This window comes from Aphelocoma coerulescens, chromosome 10 (assembly GCF_041296385.1).
Source record: "Aphelocoma coerulescens isolate FSJ_1873_10779 chromosome 10, UR_Acoe_1.0, whole genome shotgun sequence".
Taxonomy (NCBI): Eukaryota; Metazoa; Chordata; class Aves; order Passeriformes; family Corvidae; genus Aphelocoma; species Aphelocoma coerulescens.
This window is the reverse complement of record NC_091024.1, coordinates 19,418,965-19,442,345: the sequence shown is the minus strand read 5'-3', so window position 1 is coordinate 19,442,345 and position 23,381 is coordinate 19,418,965. Positions and strand designations below refer to the sequence as shown.

At 53.7% G+C, this 23,381-nt stretch overlaps 1 protein-coding gene across 10 annotated transcripts; it reads right to left on the bottom strand.

Moving 5' to 3' along the window:
• Window positions 1-64: 64 nt before the first annotated feature.
• EDC3 (enhancer of mRNA decapping 3) lies at window positions 65-21,721 on the bottom strand. Of its 10 annotated transcripts, none has more exons than XM_069026099.1 (7): window positions 21,666-21,721; window positions 18,714-18,917; window positions 17,190-17,503; window positions 13,052-13,387; window positions 6,117-6,270; window positions 4,509-4,726; window positions 65-3,295 (listed from the first exon to the last, which is right to left on the bottom strand). In XM_069026099.1, the coding sequence occupies exons 2-7, from the start codon at window positions 18,875-18,877 to the stop codon at window positions 2,961-2,963; spliced, it is 1,521 nt and encodes a 506-aa protein (XP_068882200.1). In that variant the 5' UTR covers window positions 18,878-18,917; window positions 21,666-21,721; the 3' UTR covers window positions 65-2,960. The 10 variants fall into 10 exon arrangements, with proteins under 10 accessions (XP_068882200.1, XP_068882204.1, XP_068882205.1 ...); XM_069026103.1 differs by having other exon boundaries at window positions 18,714-18,895; XM_069026104.1 differs by having other exon boundaries at window positions 18,714-18,892.
• Between the last annotated feature and the right edge of the window lie 1,660 nt (window positions 21,722-23,381).

The following is a 23,381-nucleotide window of genomic DNA, read 5'->3' as shown; positions in this document are numbered from 1 at the left end:
TGTGTGCCCTGGCAGCAGGAAGGTTCTAGGAGGAGAGCAGACAAATAAATACTGCACACAAGAGCACACATGAAGAGTTGCACTTTATTTCAGGGCATCCTCCCCCGCAGTGGCAGGAATTGGTCATTACAAACATCAGATCACAAATGCAGTTACCAAGCAGTGCCACAGCAGCGCTCGCCACCTGTGCGGGCCCACAGCAGCACCCAGGGGCCCTTCCTGTGCTGCTGGGGCAGGTGGGCGTAGGAGCTATCCCAAACACAGCTACAGCAGTGCTCCACTCTTGGAATTAACTCTGGCACCGTGGGGGACGGGGAGGAGGAGACCCAGACCCCTTTCTGGGTCTCCGAGTGCTCCAGAAGTGCTGACACCTCACATTCCAGGGTGTGGAGTACCCTGGTGCTTCCTCAAGAAACAGCTGCCTGTGAGGGGAGGTACAGCCAATCTCCCAGACGGTGAGCACAGCCCCACGCTGCCTGCTGTGCCCTAAACACCCGTTCCCTACACCAGGGCGTGAACCCTGCTGGTGTGCAACACTGTTCACTTCCTTTTTTGCTTCAATGTGGGGAACCATTTCAAGGCTGGCACCATGCAGGGCCTCAGTGCTTCCCAGAGCCCCATCCCTGCAAAAACACCGTCACCTGCTTCTGTGCCCTCCAGGCAGGGCAGCTTCACCCCTGGACTATTCCTGCCCTGCTCCTGCTCCGTGTGTACAAGCTACAGTTCAACAGCCAAACCCAGAACGGGCAGGAAAAACCTGCAGAAAGCACAAATTGAAACAGCAAGTCTCCTACTGAGTGTCTCGAGCAGAGTGAAAATAAGGGGACTAAAGCTAACACTGACTACAGAAACAACCTTTTCAACCTGCTGCTGCTCCCAGAAAAAGATCCGAGGCACCAGCCGAAAAAACAAGAAAGGCAGAGGGAATCGTTGTGTTTGTGTTGTGAAAGACCACCACGCTGCCGTCCTGTCCCAGTCAGAACCACAGGCTGGTCCATGCCACCGCAGCTGGGGCTGCACCGTGGGGCACAGCCCGCCCTGCCCCCAGGATCGAGGGCTGAGCCCCCACCCCAGCACTACCGAGAGCAGCAGAGGGGAACCAGGGCTGCAGCCAGCCAGGGCAGAGCCCTGGTCCTGCTGAGGTAGATATGGCAACATGCAGGGGGGAGACCTCGGGGTGAGCCCCGTGCTCAGCAGCCTCCTGGGCCTGCCCCGGCGCTCCACGCTCCCAGGCCAGACTCAGTAATGCTTCTTTTCCCTCCTCGTTTGAGAGCCCTGGCCTTTGTCCTAACAGAGGAAAGGGAAAGACAAGTGCCTGACTGGAGCCCCAGCTCGGGGCACCAGCGGGTCCGTGGGGCTGGTGAGGGGGACTGGAGCCACACTGGACTGGTCCCTGTGCTTCAGCCTCCAAAGGGATCCGGCTGCCCTCGACAAAGGCAGCGCCTGGAGCTCTCCCAGGTGCCAGAGCAGGGGCTGTGCGAGGCCCAGGTGCCTGCAGGAGCCCTGGGGGGGAAAGGTGTGAGAGGAGCAGCAGAGCCCCCAGCACTGCCACACTCCCAGCTCCTCCCAAGGAGCAGCTCGGCCTTCCAGCACCTCCTGCTCCGGCAGCGCTCCCTGGCTCGGCTGCGGGGCACAAAGCCCTCCAGGGCACACAGAGCCAGCTCGGTGGGGCCCAAACTGATCCCCAAGGCCAGCTGCTGGTTCCTCAGCTCGCCCCTGCTCCAGGCACTGCACCAAGGCCTACATGACGAGCACAGGAAAGGATAATCCAACGCTTCTGGCAGGGCATGGGACAGCAGTCCAGCACCAGAGCAGGTTTCCTACGGAAATTCCACCCAGGACCCCTGCCACAGCCCTCCAGGAGCACAGCAGCTCTCCCCACGCCCTCTCCTGCCAGCAAACAGGAACCAGCCCCTCCTCAGGCCGATTCCCAGCACGCACACAAGCCCACCCATACGCAGGCTTGGATTCCAAAGGGAATGAACAGATCCGTGAGCTACTTCCCAAATCATACCAAATGCTGCAGGGATACTGGAAGGACGGGGGAACTCACCCCAAATATCCCCTGCACCATGCACCGTCCAACAACCCCAGAGCAACCCTGCCCTGCTTCACTCCCCCGTCCCTGGTTCAGCCACCCGCTGGGCCAGCACGAAGAAAGAACAAAACAAAACAACCCCAAACCCCACGAGGATCCTGGAAAAGTTCTTTTCCATACCAGGCCTCCATCCCACAGACCTGGGCTTCACCCACGAAGCAAACAAAGAAAAGCCAACAGTATGTAGGCAATAAGGCCCGGCTGAGGAAGGACATCGGCGTTCCCAGAGCATGTGTGAGCCTCTGGCTCCTGACACAAGCTTTCCAAACAGGGAACCCTCTCCGTGAGGGGCTGGGAAGGAGAGGGAGCTACAATTGCCTTCCGGAACACAAAACAGGGGACAGGGCAGTCAAAAACAACATCAGAACCGAACGAGATTTCCCCTCAACACAAGGGATTTCTACACAATCAAGGGGTGCTGTTGCCACCAGGATGTCCTTGCTGAGAATATCCAACCCGAAGGACCAGAAACACATCTCAAAGCGCCAAACCACCCTTATTTGTACCACGTGCCAGCCGGGGCTGGGCAGCAGCAGCCACCTTCGCCGGGGACAGACACCATCATCCTGCACGCTCCTTCATCCCACAGCACGAGAGAATGAAAACGGCTTCGCAGGAACATTCGCTTCCTCCTTCTTCTTTTTTTTTTGTTTGGTTTTTTTTTTTTTTGTTTTTTTGCTTCATTTTATGATTATTCTATTTTTTCTTATTAAATACACAGCGTTTCCTCTGGAAGGCGAACCCTCCAGAACTTCACATCCTTGTTAAGGCGTCACGAGGCATCCAGCTGGGATCCACTGGACAGCTTGGTTTCACAGAGCTCCTCCCCTCTCCCTTCAGAGCTGGGGGGGCTGCACGGGCTCTAAGTGGAGTGCAGGGGGATGACGAATTTGCAGCCAAAGGGCGAGTGGTAGTTGATGCCCACCTCCTGAAAGACCTTCTGGGGGATGCCAATGTCACAGAGGTACACGCGGCCCGCACGCTCGCCCAGCGGCAGCGGCAGCCCCAGGGCCAGCGACCACTTGGCGTCGATGCCCAGCTCCATCTCGCTGATGGGGGGGTCTATGCTCAGCACGGGGGCCCGGTTCTGGTTGGCCCAGTCCACCACGGCTTTGTACCAAGGCTGGTCTCTCAGAAAGGCATTTTCGTGACAATCCAGGCAGTTGATCACTAGGTCAACGGGGGTGTCTGGGAGGTCTGAAAGAAACACAGACACGGCTGAGAACCAGCTGCAACCCCCGGCTGAGGCTGCACTGCCAGCACATGTGGGGTTTGGCCTCCACTCTCGCTGCACAGCCCGGCCCTGCCTCCTGTCCTGGCCATCCTTCCCCCAAACAGACCAACACTGAACAGCTCTGTAGCACTCTGGGGCCAGAACCTCCCCCAGTGGCCAGCCCATGAGCAGCCCCAGTGCCACTGAGCTCACCGGGCCAGGCAATCCAGGGGAGCAGCAAGGCTCTCTTTCCATCACAAAGGACTGTTTTCTATTCCACAAGGTGAAAATACAGCTGGTTTTCTGGAACACAGCACCTGTGCTGCACTGCTGCCTGCCCCACTGAGCCCTGTCGCTCTCACCTGCTGCATCCCCTCACCTGCTGCACTCCCTCACCTGCTGCATCCCCTCACCTGCTGCACTCCCTCACCTGCTGCATCCCCTCACCTGCTGCACTCCCCTCACCCGCTGGACCACAAAATGCTTGGTGCAAAATCATGGAATGGTTTGGGGTTAGAAGGGACCTTAAAGTTCATAATATCCCACCTCCTGCCATGGGCCTGGAGACCTCTCGCTATCCCAGGCTGCTCCAAGCCCCGTCCAACCTGGCCTGGAACACTTCCAGGGATCCAGGGGCAGCCACAGCTGCTCTGGAAAACCTGTTCCAACCTTTTAAGAATGTTTTATAGTAGGCAAGCAGCTCTGGCAGCAGAGCACAGCCCTAACTGCCAGGTTTGTTTCTCCCCAGAAGTTTAAATGAAGCAGGTTAGAAAACGACTGGTGAAATGCCAAGCAGAAGCCAGCACTCTCACAGGAGCTGTTTATCCTAGGGAATACCGAGATGGGAATCCTGACAGCTGCTGGAAGTGGCTCAGCAGAGCTGGCTGCTGCTTTGCAACAGCAGCTGGACACTCATTCCCTCCCAGTTCCAACATGCTGAACAAGGCAGCCCCTTATCCTACAAGAACAGTTCCATACGGCAGCTCTTCCGGATTTGTTCCCACCGGAAACATCTGCGGCAGCACAACTGCTCCTCTGTTGTGGCTCTGAGTGCCTGCTGTCCCTGCAGCCTCCGGGAAGCCACCCAGGCGTGCCAGTGCCACTAGATGGTGCCAGGGGAGCGGGCAGGCGGCGGGAAGCCGTGCTGGAGAAGCCAGCCCTCCTCCCCGGAGAACCCAGGCCTCCTCGGCCACTCACCTTTGACGCTGGACACCTGCTGGCCTTGTGTCTTGCTGAAAAGGTTCAGCTCGTTGGTGATGGACTCCAGCATCTTGACGAAGTTGGGGAGGAAGAGGATGACGTGGACATCGTGGTTGGACAGGTGCCGGCCGCAGCTGATGCCCTGGGCCCCCTTCACGTGGGGGCCGCACAGCAGCGCGACCGTGGGCCGCTGGTGCACGTTCTTGGGGTTCAGTCTGAAACACAGGCAAAAGGGACTGTGAGTTAACCCCAAAGTCTCTTACCTTCTTCCTGCATGAGAAGAAAAAAAAATTAAAAAAAAAATAAATCAGTAAGATGCAAATTGCCAGGTGTTCTGCAAATCTGCCATCGCTCTCGAGAAGCAACCCACATCCTTTTGCGGTGCTGACGCTGCTCCGCTTGCAGGTTCAGAGAATCACAGACTGGTTTGGGTTGAAAGGACCCTAAAGGTCATCCAGTTCCACCCCTGACATGGGCAGGGACACCTTCCACTGGACCAGGGTGCTCCAAGCCCCAATGTCCAGCCTGGCCTTGGACACTGCCAGGGATCGAGGGGCAGCCACAGCTGCTCTGGGCACCCTGTGCCAGGGCCTGCCCACCCTCACAGGGAAGAATTTCTTCCACATATTTAATCTAAATTTCCCCTTTTTAAGTTCCTGATGAAGGGTCCCTCTCTGGTTTCCTCACAGGCCCCTTCAGATACTTGAAGGTTGCTCCAACCTTCTCCTTCCCTTCAAGACTTCCCTGTACCCACAGCTGAGAGCACAATGTCCCAAGGTCTCTGACTGTAGAAGAAAGCTAAAAATCTGGGGTGAGTTTCCTCATCAGAAGAGTCCCAACTAAAAAAGAAGAAAAATCATTTCTACTCCCTAAGCTTCATCAACTGCACAATAAAGTTCAGATGGCTTCAGATGGAAGCCATCAGGAATTTCAGCTGCCTGTGCGTCACCACTTAGTGCTCTCCACCAAGTGATCGGGTCCTGGTAAAGTGCTCCTGAATAAGCAGATGGAGACTGCAGGGTTACCACCTTTCATTTGGAGAGCAATTAATATGGAGCAGCTATGAACACCACAAAAACACAGGTGCAGTTCCTGCCCACATCGACAGCTACGGAAGCGCAGGCAGGGAGCAGAGCTCGGTACGAGTCAGCACAAATGTTCCTGCAGAAAGCACTGAGTGCGCTCCAGGGCTGCTGCAAACAGCCCTCCAAGGAGCAGGATGTGCTCAGGTGAGCTGCAGACGCCTCAGAGCTGAGCTAGCCTTGCAAAAATCCACGCAGCGCTTTGTTTCCTGGGCTGCCTTCTGCTTTTATTGACGTGGTGAAATTGTAACGTGCCAAGACAGCAGAGGGAAGGCTCATTCATGTGCTCAAAGGACGAGCTCATTACGAGTTCTGCAGCGCCTTCACCCACCTCAGGCAGCACCTGTGCGAAGCGAAGCTCCCTGAAAAGCTCCCAGTGAGGGGAAGGAACATCTCGCCTCTGCTTTGTCTGCGAGACAAGGGGCACTCACGGGGTGCAGCAGCCAAAAGGAAGCCCTTTGGCAGCAGTGACCTGAGAGGGCCCTGTGAGCCCCCTCCCTCCCCCCAGAGGCACCTCTGGTACCTGTTGGGCCCCCCGAGGAGGCTCAGGGCCATCTGGCTGGCACACACCCCTGTCATCTCCAGCCTCCGCTCCAGGGTCAGCCCGTGCTTCTCGGCCACCGACAGCAGCTTCTTGTGCAGCTCGTAGGACACGCTGGGGACCACCAGCCCCGAGTCTAGGGGTCAGAAACAGGGGAGGGAGGCACAAATGGGGACGATCAGAGACCCAGAAATAGCGGCAGTGAAAAGGCTTGTTAGCTGTTACCAAGGCTTTGCTTCACCCACGCTCCTTCCGAGGCCATCAAAGGAATCCAAATTATTCTCAGTGAAGCAGAGACAGCTAAACACAACTGCTGGCTTAAAATAACACTTCCACAAAAATTCAGCAGGCAATTTTAGCAACACATGGAGTGAGAAGGCTTTTGTGACTTACAGATGGAATATCAAGGTTTTTGATACTGGTCTCCAGGCCAGCAGTGCTTTAACCCACCACAAAGTGCTCCTGAGCACTGTGAAAGTCAGGAGAGCAGCTGTGAAGTGGATTTCCCACCAAAAAGCTTGGATGTGTTACACTTCCTGACACTGGTCCCCACAATCCCAGAGACCACAGCAAGACAAGACATCCCACGCCTGCTGGTAGGTGTTCCCATGCCAGAAGGGCTGCTCCAGACACAACAGCTGGATCACGGCACACCGAAGCAGCAGGGAAATGATCAAAGAACAAACTCTGCAGAAAAACACTTCCCAGGTGCTTTGGAGAGCCTGGGCTAGCGAGCTGGGAAATGCTCCAGCACTTGGATCAAGAGAAAAGAAACAAGAGAGGTTTTGTGAAGTGCTGAGAACTGTCCAGCCTGGCCTTGGACATTGCCAGGGATCCAGGGGCAGCCACAGCTTCTCTGGGCACCCTGTGCCAGGGCCTGCCCACCCTCCCAGGGAAGGATTCCCTCCTGATAGCTAATCCAAACAACACATCCCAGAGTACCTCCAGCTACAGCAACCAGCCTCTTCATTCTAACTTTTCTCCAAAGACAGCCCTTCACTGTGTTTAGGATTGTCACTACGTGGAATCAGAACATACTCTGTTCTTCCCTTGAAGCATCCTGCAAGGCCTGGGTGTCCTTAGCTACCTCCCAGCTAAGCAGCAGCACAGATTAATTCCCTTCCCTTATGGGATGGCCACAGAGCTGGAGCACAGCTGCAGCAGGAGAAGCTCTCAGCTCCTCCTCCTCATCACTCCGAGCCACACAAGGAATCCCAGCCGAGCCCAGTGGCCAGCTCCCACTCTGGGACAGGCAGAGGAGGTGCACAGGAGTCAGGCACCACAGAGCAAAAAGGTCCAAGATTAAAAGCAATGCTTGCTACAGCAAACATCAGGTCAAAAAGTGTGAACTCGGTCCCTGCACAGCTCCTCTCCTCTCAGCTTCCCCCGTGCTCAGCAGCCCTGGGCCACCCACACGCTCCCTCCAGCCCCTCTGCCTCTGAACTGGGGGTGACAGCAGCCCCCGGGGTGCTCCTGGCAGCCTAGCTGGGCTGGGGCTGCCCGTGCTGTGCTGCTGGGAGAGAGCCGTGGGAAGGCGACACGGCCCCGTGGAAAGGCTCCGAGGGGAACAGGCACCGCTCGCACATCCGCCCCGGGAGGAAACCCGGCCGTTACTCGTGGGCTTGGGCTCCTCTGCACACAGCAAACGTGACGAGAACCAGCTCTAACGAGCAAGGGCCGCATGCAAATGAGAAGAGCAGCGTGGACCTGAGCTGTGAGGAATGACGTGCGCTGCTGTACTTCCCCAGGGCGCCCCAGTCACCGATCACCAAGTCAAGCTCTGGCGGAAACGGGGGGTTTTGCACACCCCGGGGTTTTCACAGTCGGCCCAGAGGTGTTCCTGCAGGGTCACAGCAAAATGCAGCAGAGCAGGCACTGCTGCGTCCTCCCACACTTCATTCCTGGCCTCACCGGCGGGGCCTCCGCAGACAGAGAGGGCCCAACGTGTCCCAGCACTTGACCCCGCACGCGAAGCTCCGGCGAGGTCACCTCCGCTCCCAGGCTCCCGGGCCAGGCCAGCAGCCATCCTGTTATCAGTCATCCCCGACTGCTGATAGCAGCCCTGAGCACTGCAGCCCAAGCAGTAATAACGGCGGGGCTGTCCCAGCAGGCACGCCCTGCCCCGTGCCCGCAGCAGTCACGCACCTGCCCCGTGCCCACACGCCCGAGTCACGCAAGCCCCGCTCTGCCACGCTCCCATTCACGGCTCTGCCACTGCATCTTGTTTTTCAAGCTTCAGGGAAGATCTGGAATGAGTGACCCGAGGTCAGGATCTCTCCCAAAATCTGCTAACCCCAAAAAAGGCAGCTCCTGAACTCTACTTTTGCTGCATCTGGGCACCCACCCCCAAATCCCCTGCTTCAATTCTGCACCAATTCCCCAAACCAGACAGACAATCTACACTCTGTATGCACCCAATTTAGCATAGAGCTTCTCCGTCCCCATCCACATCCTTCCCTCAACCAGCAGCTTCAGGAAAACTGCATTTACCACGGGCTGGCTGCCACCAGTGGGTTAATCTGAGGGGGTTACTGGGAGGCAGTGATGAACTGGCATTTAGCACGCCAGTCTGTCCTAATTGCTCCCTCTCAGGAGCGGGCTGAAACGCCAAGAGAACTTCCCTTCTTCGCCCTCACGCAAGGTCCAACCAGTCAGACTGGCTCATCAAAAGCAGGCCCAGGGAGTTAAATAAACTCTGGCAGAGAGCAATCAAGGAGGCGACGTGTAAACCCACAAACAATAACACCACTGCCACAAAACGGAAGCCCTGCCAACTTTAATTATGTTTGGGTTGGACAGGGCATCTTTATTGTTTGCTAATGAAGGCAATAAAATAAATTAGCCCAGGCCTTTTAATATTAAATAAATGTATTTTACAGCTGCCTGGGAAAAAAAAACAACAACAACCCACAAGGCAGATACAGACTGAACAGTTTTGTGACACGAAGAGTGACACTGGGTGGATAAAAACGGCCTGTGCCAGCAGAAGGGCTGAGCTAACTCTCCAGAAGCTAAATAATTACGAGGTTTTCCCCCAACAAGCCCTGTAATGCTGCTGGGATGCCCAAATGCTTCCCAAGCTTGCAGTGGCAGGGAAAAAGGAGAGGGTTGATGCTAGAGGAGCTCAGTGCTAAGGGGTTGAGTCCCATCTTTTCCCTTGGCTATTGCAGCAGCTCTCCAGCTCCAGTTCTCTGCTAAAATAAACCCAGGCAAGGCAGAGGAATGGGTCAGGTAGAATTAGACTCAGGATCTCCTGCAAGCTGTCCTAGCATTGTTAACTCTCTCCTTTGGCAAGGAATAACCCCAGGTCCCAGAGCCTTACGGTGTGGCAGTCTCACACGCTCTGTAACTCTCATCCACACCAGGCACACAGGACATTCCCTGCTGCCTTCTGCTGGTTGCAAAGCTGGAACCACCTGCCTGCAGACTCAGCAAAACACATTTACTGCCCCTCAAACACCAGTGATTTTCTCCACAACCTTAAGGGCTGCTTTTGTTAATCATCATTATTTTTAATTACGGCAAATCCTGCGGGAGTTCTGGCTGACCTTCCAGTGGGAGCCTCCCCCAGAATTAGTGCACAATTCCCTCCAGCTGAGCAAAAAACTGCCAGAGGGACAAAGGGACTCTGCCCCATGACCACTTTGTTTGCTCCTGTGGATGGCTAAAGAGAACTTCATTTGCACTCTCCTCAAGCCAGCCCAGAACACTTCACACATTCAATATACACAGGGCACTCATCCAGCCACCCAAGAGCTAAAAGCTGCAGACAGGAGAAAAGTCAGTCAAGGACAGGGCACTCCAAAGGAACAGCCACACTCTTGGCATCACCTCACAGAACACACCCAGCCTTGGTTCTGAGCTCTGATCCTGGCACAAAGCTCTGCCTGCTCCCGTTTTCTTCCACCATCTCCTTATTGTGAAGAAGAAGGGTTGTTTGAAGGACAGACCCTGCTGCAAACTCCTCTGAGCTCCAACACTCCTGCAGAACACTGGCTTTGCTAAAGGACTCAGCCTCAAAACACAGAGATGTTCAAACACAGGAGCTGTGGTGCCAACAGAACGAACAGAGACAGACCTGAGCCAACACAATTTAAATTCTCCAGCTGCACAGCTCTGGAAGTAGAAAAAGGCGGCTCACACCTCGTGCAAAAATCAGCCTTTCCAGAGAGGCAGTTTTTGCCAAACAATTGCATTTCCCAGTAAATAAAGAGACAGACCAACAGCAGTCAGCCCAAACCAGTGAAGACTAATGGTGTGTTTAGGAGGGATTCACATGCAGAGTCTCAGGGGTGGACTCAGCTCAGCCACAACCAAAGACCCGGTGAGCTCCATTAGCTCCAGGTTTTCACTTCTGGCTGGAACAGATTCCCACCTTCTTCATTCCCTGCTTACTTCCAAACCACAGGGTTGTGCCTTCCTGACAGCCTGGCTCCACAAAACCAGCTCTCAGCAAAGCATCCCAGTGGACAGAGGTACTCATCCTACACACTCCAACTCACTCCAGTCAGCAATAAAATCCCAGGCTGGAAGTCCTGCAGATGAGTCTTTTGGGGAACTCAGAAGACTGATTCAAACCTGACATCAGCAGCTCAGTTTTACCTCTGCACCATCCTGGTTATTCCCTGCCTCCATGGCATCAAAAAGCAGGCATTGATCCAGAGACAGGGATCCCACAGTGACAAGAGCTGGATATTACCTCCCTGCCAATCTCCAGCACCAGTTTTGTGCTGTTGCAGCAGAGAATCTCTGTCTCAGTCAGGGCTCTACTAACACAATCATCTCTCAGACTGGCCCAGGGTAAAAAAAAAAATAGCAGAAAGAAGTGCTTTGTCAGAACTAGGAAGTGCTTTTTGCAAGGAGAGCTTCCCTTGGGAGAACAAACTCTGGAGGGAGAATCCTGCCACAGACACATCCAAAATCAAGGCTTTTGGAGCTCTTGGCACTCATTTAATCATAGCAGCTGCTCTTTGAGCTGCTAAGAGGCAGGCTGCCTACAGCTCAGCACCCTCCTTCCAGCTGCTAAACAAAGGGACTGGGGTGGGTTTCTTTCCACGAGAAGTCCATCATTACTCCAGGCACAATGTCCCTCTGGCTGCCAGGGACAGCGGGCAAGCTACAACTGTTCACCAGAGCCTCTGCTGGATGGCCAGCAGCACTCCCTAGGCAAGAGGAGACTTCCTCAGTGGCCACAAAGGAAGGCACCCTCTGTGGGAAACATCCCTGGACACCTCTCTCCTCACTGCCGGGCCTGCGGACGTGCCCGGCTCGGCGCAGGCGGCCGACGGGCACTGCCCCTGGTGTGACACGCCAGCCTTTCTTCCAAACAAACCTACAATGCCCAGGGGACACCAATCAGCCAACAGCAGCTAATGAGGCCAGCGAGACCCTGCAAGGCCCGAGGGGAGTCGCTGACCACCCTCCCTGGGCAGCCCTGCCAAGGGCAAAACAAGACACTTTTCCTTTCGCCGGGCTCCCCTCAGCACAACCAGGATCCCAGAGGGAAGGCTGATGGAATGCAGCAAACAGGATTGTGTTTTCATGCCTGGATTTACTCACTGCTGCTCATTGCATGGCAGTTTTCCTCCCAGGAATTCTACTGCTAGAATCCCCTACCAGCCATCCTGCTCAGACTGGCTGCCAACAGTGGCTTAGCTTTTGTTTCAGACTAGACATCCACAGAGGCCCCATCTCCTCTCAAACAAGCCAGCTGGAAGATGGATTGACAAGGAAGAAATTTGAAAAAAAACACAAAATAGATAGGAAATCACACGGAAAATGAAGAGGTGCTTATTCCCACAGCACATGGGCAATCAGTGCAGCTTCTTCCACAGAGAGATGCCGAAAGCTTGGGGAGATTTAGAAAGCAAGAGGTTAAATTAAGCAGAAAAAAGCACCATTAATACTAAACTCTCACTGCTGCCTCAGGAAGTCTTAAAATTGTGAAAGACAAAGCAGTGGAGGAAAGTCTCACTGCACGTTTCTCTCACTTTTCCTTGAGGATCCTTGGAAACACAACACTGAGCTGCTACAACCCACTGTGTTTTCCTCTCACTCGAGAGCAGAACGGAACAATAGGAAGAGGAATGACAGAAATGGAGAACTAGGACACTGTCATATCCCAGAGCCACTAAAAAAAAGGACTTTTCAAAACTGAAAAGCAGCAGATCATTACAAATCCATCAGCTTCTTCCCCTGAAGCGTTTCACACCCCAGATGGAGTTTCCAGGCAGAGGATGAATGACAGCCCAAGGAGCTGCTCACACTTCTGCTCAGGCCACCAGGATATCAGTTGGTTTGAGTCCCTGCAAGAAGAGCTGAAATCTGAGTTTATGTGGAAAAGAAACGTTCCTGGAATGCCAAATTTCCTTCACTCCTACATTTTTGCAAGTGCTTAAAATCAAAGGCAAGATACCCCAAGGAGGCTACAGTTACCTGGAATTTGGAGCTAAATGTGCCATCAGTTCTTTTTACATGAACTGTATTTAAACCCACGCAGAAAGGGAGAACTACGACCCAAGGAGTGCCAGAAGCACAGGAAATCTCCTGAAACCATGAAAGCACAAATCCTGAGACCATCCCTCCATCCCTCTGCAGAGTCAGCAATCAAGTCCACGTGGGTTCACCAGGCTACTGAAAACCAAGCAAGGATTCAAACACCTCTTACTCAGTTCCCAACCATCAGCTTTGTTCCCTACTGGACCAACCCTTACCTTGCTGGCCTCTCTGGGTATTTGTTATCTCAGAAACACTGCAAATAAAGGCTCTGTGTAGACTCACAAATCCAACCTTATGTGAACACTGCCCTTGCTTGGACCACATTAAGCTGACAGACACCCCTTGGAGCAAAAATCCACCGTGTGGGCCCCCCTAAAAAGCAGCAGTTTGGGTCCTTATGAGGAAGGGAGGTGGCATACCCGTGCAGAATTCCTTGTGAGGGTTCTGGGGTACCACAATCCTTCTGTAGACGATGGGCTCTGACTCCAGGATGTTCTCGTCGTGCCGGTAGCGAGCGGGTTTCTCGTTAGGGGTCCCTCGGGAGCGGGTGCCGCTCCTCCTCTCGTAAGTCTCGATCTCTTCAAACACAGCTGCCTTGTCAAAAAGGGCCAGGTTGCCCTCGAAATCAAAATCAGTGTCTGGGATTTCGTCGATGTCGTCCCCAAAGCACTCGTCGTCCTTGCTCTTCATCTGCCCGTTCTTCAGCCCGCTCTTCTTCGGGGTCACCTGGTTCGGGTGGCGGCTGCTGGACGACCCTAAGCCAAAAGAAAAGCAAGTTGAGAGCGTGTCCTAAATGGAAAAAGGCACTTTCTCAGCAAATTTTGGGGGAGAGGGGAGCTCCTCCTTACAGTGCCCTTGCTCAAGGGATACTCGCCATGGAGCTTATCCCTGGCCTTACTCACGCTCAGCTGAGCCAGCAGAGAACAGAACAAGAGCAGCAGCAAAGAGACTTCTGGGGACTTCCCACCAGCAAGGTTAGAAAAACAAGCTTGTCCACGGCAGCAGAAGAGCTGCTTCTCCACGTTTTATTTAACCCCAGCCAGTGTCACATCAGCACCAAGGTTATCAGCTGTGACCCAGGAGCTCTCCTATCTCGAGCTCATGTTCAGACAGGAGCGTGACCCAAGCAACTCTTTGGAATTTCCCTAGATTTCAGAAACTACTGTAGGTGTTTTCTTCCCTATTAATGGTCTTTAAGGGAGAGCTTCAAACCCTGAATGTAAAGGATCTCTTTTTCCTCGCCCTTGATATGATTTCTGTGATATGACACATAGTCCACTGCCTCATTCCTGTTTCATTCTCCTCCTTATCCATCACCTTGTATGTTGGAATACACTTCTTTCCAATCACGAGTCACTGGGAAAACCCAAATTCTCTGGAGTGAGACTGATGAAAGTCTCCTGCTTAGGGCTGGAGATTAAGAACTGATGCAAATATACAATTATGAGGTCAACTTATCCTTTAGTTGCTTATTTCTTCCATTATTCTTCAGGTACAGACAGTATTAATTTGTTTGTCATTCCCAGTGTTACATTTGCAATTACTAGAAAATATTTCATGCCAATTCCTGCAGTTACAGGAATCACCTACAGCGTCCAACAGATGGAGTAAGTTCTCAAGCCAGAACTGCTTGCTCTACTAAACTATTTCCTGTTGTTGAAGATAATCCCCTCAGTGAGGGATTCACACAAACGAGTTTGAGAGAATCCGTTCGGTAACACAGGAATTTCAAGCCATCCAAGGAGACTCAGCAAACATCCCAAAAGATTTTCAATAGCACAGACTCCACAAGCACCCCTCAAGTCAGCTGTGCCCTCTCTAAGTGCAGACAAGTCCAGTTTCAGCACGTCCACCTTCAGCCATGCTGAAAGGCGACTTGCTGAGGATGTGAACTTGGTTTATTCCCAGTCAGGGATGCATTGTCTCAGCAAGGATTCGTTTCAGACACTGTGGGACTTGGTTTTTCTGGAGAACCGGTTGATGACTAACCCAAAAGCTTTCCCAGTCCCCACAGCAAGATCCTAAATCTTCCAGGCTTTGCATTAATTTCCCATTAAGAAAAAACCCCAAACACCCTTCTCAAGTGAGAAGGGTCTATGATAATGCACCATTTGTCTCAGAAGGACAGACAGCAGAATTCCAGAACTGTGGCGACAAAAGAGGGTTTAGGAGAGAGGAAAGGGTAAGGCTTTCCAGGAAAGAGAATTTCAGTAGGCACACTCATTTCTGTGCATAGTTTTGAAAGTTTTTTGGTAACACCTTCCTCTCTGTCCCAGATAAAGGGTTCCCAAACCAAAGGTGACACTTAAACCACTCCAAAGTGGGACTGGACTTGGTTTGGAACTAAACTGCCACTGCTGAGGGAATCAGAGCCACGGCTGCTGCTGTGGAGGAGGAAGATGAGGAATGGAAACACAACAGGTCGAGTTCTCCCAACACCCAGGAACTGCAGGTCAAGCAGAAGCCAGGGGACTCTCAGGGTTCAGATGAACAAGCTGGAGCCTGCACTGCCACAAAGGCAAACCAGGCCTGCTCCTTGTGTCAGTGTCAAGTGTTTGGCCAGCTCAAGCTGTTCCTGTCACACTCCCTGCCAGATCCCTCTGCAAACAACTGCACACTCCCCTCAACTGCCCTGAGCCTCAGAATGTGGGGCCAGACACTGCCGTGCAGCAGGACAGGAGCAGCTGATGTGAGCAGTGTGTAAATGCTGATGGAATAAAGAGCTGCACCAGAAAAGCTGGAGAACAATGGCTGGAAAGCTCCCTGCAGCCACAAACAAAGGGAGCCAGGAGCCTACCTCATCAAAATGAGCCCCACTGGCACTGTGGTGGGCAGCTCCCTAATCCCTCCCGAGGGGTGCCAGCTCTGGAATACTGCTGACCCCATAGCTCTGCCCTGCCTGCCCCACAGCCCCCTAATGGAGGCTGCACAGAACATGGCACAGGCCTCCCACAAGGCTGGGAGCGAAGTTAGGAGTTGTTCCTCTTCAAGCACCGCCTTCTAGACAGGAAAAATGACAGCTGGTTCTGCTCAGGGGAAAGAGGAGAGCCAAAAAAAGGGCAAGGGCAGGAAAGCAAAGTCAGATCTCCTATTCCAGCTGCTTTTGGATCACAACTTCCATTGCCTCTGCCCTGCATGGAGCTTCTTGAGGGGAGCAGTTCCTCAGGCACACAGAAAAGCACCTCCCTCACAAGATAAACAATCCTTCCCGGGCTTTTTTTGTTTCTAAGGAATAAAACCCCTTTCACGCACAGCACGCAAGCAAACACAGTCTCCAGCGAGCTGGCTGCCTTCCTGAGAGATCCCTGTGGGAGTGTTTGCTGCCAGCCCTGGCACGACGAGCCCGCTGCCAGCACAGCACTGGAGCCATTGTTGGGAAACCTGCGCTGGTGTTTGTTGTTTATTGATTCCTGTCACACCAGTGCTCCAAAGGGGAATTCTGGCCCTGACTTGGCACGCTAGAGGCCAACAAGAGGTCGACTTCCAGCTGTAGGACTGAAGTTCTGGATGACAGCTCAGCTCATTCTTCCCTGGACTCCTGCACCCACTACCTGCACAAAGCCAGGCCCAACTCCATCCGCCTCCCAAAACTCACACAGCGCTTACCCTACGCTCCAAATACACACATTTTACACCATTTCTCCACCTCCTTCATCCCAAAATAAACCCAAGCTAACAATCCACACCTAGGACCTCGTTCAACCTGCCTCAAAGGCTGTAAAAGTGACCTGCTGTGCTCATGTAAACCCAACACGAGCTGTTTGTGGATTGAAGCACTCTCTGCTCACCCCAGATCTGCCAAACACCCTGAAAGGGGTGAAAATAACTCAGCTGTTGGTGGGTGAGAAAGAATTCCAGAGGTCTAGGAATTTCTCCCCAAAACCACAGCCTTAGACCTGTTTAGCTGGCCTGGCCCACCTTGGGTTGTTTCTTTTCTGACTGCAAGGAGGGAAAAAATGAAGTCATGGAATTACGTGGGATGCATACTGAGGCTTCAACAGTGAAGCCATGGAAATGTGCTGGACACACACTGACATTGCAGGAGTTGGATTATGAAGATCTGCAAAGGAAGATAGCTCAAGGGGCTCTGAGGGAAAAAAGTGAACAAAGGCAGGTTTGGCCCAGTTCTGAAGATTTTATCAAGGGAAATAAAAGTAATGGCTGTTTGACTTTGGGATGCTCTGACTGTATCCTACATCACCCTCATTAATCTGTATTTTCAACAACACAGCCAGAACCCATTTGTAATTCTGTATGGGGTGCTGCTGTAACAGGTTATGGGTATACAAGCCTTAAATAGAAAAGCTTGATAATATTGCAGTTTGCTTGCAGCTCCTTTTAGAGGAAAAGACTGGAAGCTAGGCAATCTTCAAATAGGAAAGGCAGCAAACTGAGGAAATCTTTGGCATTAGACATTGTCTATGTAGACAGAAATACATCCTGTGTCAGAATAACACACAGGTGGCACAGGGGAAGTTTCCAGCCCTGCTGGCAAAGCTCTTGCTGAAGAAGGGAAGATGCTGGAGCAGGAAAGCTCCGGGATGTCCCCATACTCACAGGAATTGTGCCTCCGACGGAAGCCTTTGGACTGGGTCAGCGTTTCCATGTGTCGATCCATGTAGCTCTTGGAGCACTGCTGCTGTGGGGAGATGACAATGTCCTGGCTCTTCATGTCTGTCCTCCTCGGGATGTTCTGTGGGGCACTGCTGGACATGGGCTTCTTTAGGACTTTCCCAGTGCCATTCTGGCTGGGCCCCACCTGGCACCCGACCCCGGGGATGCCCGTTTCCATCTGCTGCAAGTCCCCACATTGTCTGCTGTCCCCCGGCCCCGGGATCTCCAGAATCTTCAGCTCAGTAATGTCACCTGCCCTAAAAGCAGCACAAGAAAACCCCACAGTCAGGAATTTAGCACACACCCTGGCAAAAAAAAAAAACTCCTGAAGAAAAACATCCAGCGTTGCCCAGTGGGACTGTTCCGATGCCGTTATCAATAGGAACAAGGGAATAAAAGGATTTTAATACTCAAACACACAGGGCATTTCCACAGGCAGCAAAACGTTAAACTGAAATGGCAAATCTTCAAAATAACCAGTGCTCCTACACTGCACCTGGATTTTGTTTGAAAAGTTCTGTCTCCAGCTGAAACAGGAATCAGTCAAGCAAAAAATGGAAGCAACTGGCCCAGACCTTTGCAGAAATCTGCATTAATTTAACAGTTTCTAGCTAATTAATTGCTCTCAGCCTCGAGGCTACTGTTACTTTTAATCCCTTTCTGCAGACAGCTACCCTCAGACAAGTGCAGTTCATGCTCAGACAAGGACGGTATTTCCCACTTCCACAGAAAAAAAGGATAAAGAAACCTAATCTAGCACTGGGCACAAGCCAAAAGGAAACAAAGGAGTGATTATAAAGACCTCCATTTGCACTGACTGCAAGAAATACATCAGGAATTAGGCTCTTCTAGTTCTGACTCAGCATTTGTCCAAGTGGGATATGAAAGCAGAGAGACTTCCACACATCCCCTGGAAGGATGTGGCTGTTGTCCTCCCCCACTGTCTCTCTTGAAAATCCAAGGGAAAACAAATAAATTAAGAGTATTGACTTTGTGGAGTCAATCTTATTGAAAAATGAGTGACTCAGAGCCTTAACGACAACATTCCAGGGAACAGGAAAATGTCCAGTGATGAGTGACTCTTGTTTCTATTTTTTAAGCACAGAGTTGCCAGAAACTGGTGGGAAAGAACTGCTGAGAGGGCAAAGCTTTAAAAAAGTATTTCAGCCCCCTAAGACCCCAACAACAGAATGTACACACACAATAATAGATAAATATATATTTGTGTATATATACATGCAGTCTGACCCCCAAATAACCCCCAAGCCTGAGCTACCACCTCCAACTCCAGGATCCGAGCCAGGAATTAATCTCCTGCACACAAACTAAGACAAACACCAGAGGCACTCAGCAGCAGCAAGGAAATTTAGAGCAAAGAGGTCATGTCTCAGGGAATAAAAACCCCCATCCAAAGCACCCCCAGCCCTTGCATGGGACAAGGCAGGGGGAGAAAAGGCAGGCACTAACCTGAAGGTGACTTCTGGCACGAGGCATTTGACCCCGTTGTGGAAGGGCCGCGTCAGGGAGATGGTCTGGCTGACCTGATCCACAGCAGACACTCGGCCTTGGTAGACTCCCAAGCTCTCTCCACAGTTAATTGACACGATGCTGCCCAGCCAGTCCGTAGCCATATTTCTGGCACGGAGCTGCTGTGAAGAGACACAGGCCTGGCTGTAACAAGATGCACAAAGTGACAACCTGAATCAGCATCAGCGCACCCCCGGCCCACAGCCCTGGCTCCCTCCCAGGCTCCGGCTTTGTCAGCTCCTCTCCGCTTTGTGGGGAGGAAATAACATCCCTACGGACACCACCGATCCCAGCGGGAGTGGAAATCCCTGGATGGGCCTTTGCCTTTCCCATTGAGCAGCAGCAGATCTTTGTCTGACTGACTGAGTTCAAGACTGATGCTTCCAAGAGAAATATTTAGCACTGCGTCCTGCCTGTGGATATCCTCCCTGCGATTTCAAACTGGGAATTTAGTTTTGGCATATGGAAGCCGGGGCAGAACAGCTCCAGGGAATATTCAGCAGTGAGAGGAACGATCTCTGCACGTGCAAATGAAAACCAAAACCTTTCAGGGAGCAGAGACACAGGGCAGGAGGGGAACCCCAGCCAACACCTCTAAAGGAACAGAGAAACACAGAAGGGGGGAAAATCCCAAACACTGGAGTCCAGGACAAAAGCACCCACGCTCTGCAGAGGCAGGGTTAGCATCACTGCCACAATTAGATCAATTAATTAAGAGACAGTTGCTCTCCTTCCCAGCACTCGAGTTCTGTCAGAATCAGGGAGGAAAGCCTCCAATTTGTTTAGACACATGTTTCCAACGCTCCTGGAAGCAGCTAAACAGCTCCTTTGATCCGAGATTTCCTAGTGACAGGCTCACGAGCGTCACGGAGAGCGAGAGCCGTGACAAGCTCCTAAATGTGTAGATTTGCCTTTCATGCTGCAATCAAAGAGGGGGAATGTTTGATATTTACTGTGAGCAGCACAAAGAAACACAGGAGACAGCCCAGGGAGAACAACATCCACATATAAATCACGTTTCTGGGAGAGGCAATTGGATTCTCTGCAAGGCAAGCCTCTTGGAAATAGATCAAGGAAAAAAAACAAACCTGGATGAGGGGGAAAAAAATCTCACTTCCCCCAACTTTCACAGGAATGAAAACAGGGGATGCTTCAAAGGGAAGAAAACACAAAATTCGGTCACTAAGCCATAAATCCATCAGGAGCAGCCTCCTCTCCTTCCTATGGCTGTGTGTTTGTATTAACCCATGATGACAATGTCTGCATTCCAAGGAGATGGCTGATAAAAAGCACTCTCAAAACACAGATAACACATCCCTGGGTATCCACAGGAAAACTGAAACCTCATTCCCTTTCCTGTTTTCTTTTTAATCTCCCTTAGGAAACGCGTGAAAGAGCTCAGCACACATCCCCACCTTCCACAGATTCTTTCTAAAAATAAGAGCTGCCTTTGAGCAAAAAAAAAAAAAAAACAACCCAATAAATTTATGTTTGAGTGCAAATATAAATTAAACTATCCCAGGGTTGGATCAGAGGGGGCTGTGTCCAGCCTGATCCTGTAGGAAAACACAGGGGACCCCACAAGTAAACACATGGAGCTCCCACAGGTAAATGCAAGCCCCCCCATAGGTACACACAGACACTCCCCCAAAGGGTAAACACAGGGGCCCCCCAAGGTAAAAAAGGGGATCCCCAATAGGTAAACACAGAGCTCCCACCATAGGTAAACACAGACCCCCCCCATGGACAGACACAGACCCCCCCTCCATGGATAAACAGACCCCCCCCCATGGATAAACACAGACCCCCCCCTCCATGGATAAACACAGGACCCCCCCCATGGATAAACACAGACCCCTCCCCATGGATAAACACAGGACACCCCCCCATAGATAAACACAGACCCCCCCCCCCATGGATAAACACAGACTCCCCCCCATGGATAAACACAGACCCCCCCCCCCATGGATAAACACAGACCCCTCCCCCCATGGATAAACACAGGACCCCCCCCCCCATGGATAAACACAGGACCCCCCCCCCCCATGGATAAACACAGACTCCCCCCCATGGATAGACACAGACCCCTCCCCATAGATAAACACAGACCCCCCCCCCCCATGGATAAACACAGACCCCTCCCCCCATGGATAAACACAGGACACCCCCCCATGGATAAACACAGGACCCCCCCATGGATAAAGACAGACCCCTCCCCCCATGGATAAAGACAGACCCCTCCCCATGGATAAAGACAGACCCCTCCCCATGGATAAACACAGACCCCCCCCCATGGATAAACACAGACCCCCCCTCCATGGATAAACACAGGACCCCCCCTCCATGGATAAACACAGGACCCCCCCTCCATGGATAAACACAGACCCCCCCATGGATAAACACAGACCTCCCCCCCCATGGATACACACAGACCCTCCCCCATGGATACACACAGACCCTCCCCCATGGATAAACACAGACCTCCCCCCCCATGGATACACACAGACCCCCCCCCATAGATAAACACAGGGCATCTCCACAGGTACACACAGGGCCCTCAACAGGTAAACACAGGGAGCCCCACAGGTAAACACAGGCGCCCCGTAAATAAACGCGGCCCCCCACAGGTAAACACAGGGCCCCCTCAGGTAAGCGTGGGGACCCCAAGTTAAACACAGGCGCCCCACAGGCCTCCCACCCTCCACTGCTCCCCCGGCCCCACCTCCCCACGACGGCCCGTTCAGGCCGGGCAGGGCCTGGCGCCGCGGCCGCGCCTCACGGGAGTCCAGGAGAGGCCCAGCCCCCTGCGATGGCACCATGCCGGCCCAGCCCGCTCTCTCCGAACTCCCAGGGCGCCGGGCCGGGACCCCCGTTTTCCCCCTCGCCCCTCACCCGCCGCCGCCGCCGCTCCCGCCTCACCGCGGCCCCTCCGCCTCACCGACGCTCGGCCTGACGCCACTTCCGGCCCCGCCCCCCGCGTGCGGCGCTCCGGCCGCCGGCGGGGCCATAGAGACGGCGTGGGAGCCGCGCTGCGCGCATGCGCAGTGCCCGCCGCGGGAGGGGGCCCGCGCCCTCCGGCAGCCGTGTCCCACCCGTATCCCGGCTGTATCCCACCCGTGTCCCACCCGTGTCCCACCCGTATCCCGGCTGTATCCCACCCGTGTCCCACCCGTGTCCCACCCGTATCCCGGCTGTATCCCACCCGTGTCCCACCCGTGTCCCACCCGTATCCCGGCTGTATCCCACCCGTGTCACACCCGTGTCCCACCCGTATCCCGGCTGTATCCCACCCGTATCCCGGCTGTATCCCACCCGTGTCACACCCGTGTCCCACCCGTATCCCGGCTGTATCCCACCCGTGTCACACCCGTGTCCCACCCGTATCCCGGCTGTATCCCACCCGTGTCCCACCCGTATCCCGGCTGTATCCCACCCGTGTCCCACCCGTGTCCCACCCGTATCCCGGCTGTATCCCACCCGTGTCCCACCCGTGTCCCACCCGTATCCCGGCTGTATCCCACCCGTGTCACACCCGTGTCCCACCCGTATCCCGGCTGTATCCCACCCGTATCCCGGCTGTATCCCACCCGTGTCACACCCGTGTCCCTTTCGTGTCCCACCCGTATCCCGGCTGTATCCCACCCGTGTCACACCCGTGTCCCACCCGTGTCCCACCCGTATCCCGGCTGTATCCCACCCGTGTCCCACCCGTATCCCGGCTGTATCCCACCCGTGTCACACCCGTGTCCCTTTCGTGTCCCACCCGTATCCCGGCTGTATCCCACCCATGTCACACCCGTGTCCCACCCGTGTCCCACCCGTATCCCGGCTGTATCCCACCCGTGTCCCACCCGTGTCCCACCCGTATCCCGGCTGTATCCCACCCGTGTCACACCCGTGTCCCACCCGTGTCCCACCCGTATCCCGGCTGTATCCCACCCGTGTCACACCCCTGCCACCTCCATCCCTCCATCATGCCATCCCCTCCACCATCTCCATCGCACCTCTGTCACACCTCCATCACCTCTGGCACCTTTTCACGCCTTCCATTCCCTTCATCCCCTCCATCCCGTCTGCATTCCTCCATCCCCTCTGTCAGCTTTCCATCCCCTCCATCAGCTCCACCCTCTTCGTTCCCTCCATGCCCTCCCAATCCCCTGTGCCACACTTTCACATCACCCCCATCTCCTCCCCCCCTCCCTCCAGCCCACCGTCGGACACACGGACACGTCCAGCTCCCGCTTTCTCCTGGGCTCCGTGAGCACCGGGCTGTTTGGCTCATCGCCGGCAGGATCCGTGTGCCGCTGACCTTCCCGAGGCTGGGAATACGGGCTGGGCTGCGGACACCAATTAAAAACGGGATCGTTCCGCTGGCAGCCGCCAGCAATAACCTGGAGGTGAGCGAGGTCCTCTGCTCCATGGCAGCTTTCCACGCCACAACACCAAAATTAACAATATCTCCGTGCTCTGGCGGCGCTGGAAAGCCTGGAGGGCTGATCCCTGCGGGGATGCCACGTAGGGATGAGCAGACCCCAACTTTCCGTATACTCCCTCGTCATTTCCGTGGGAATTTGATGTTTATTGCCTTTTTTCGTTGGTTTTTTAAGG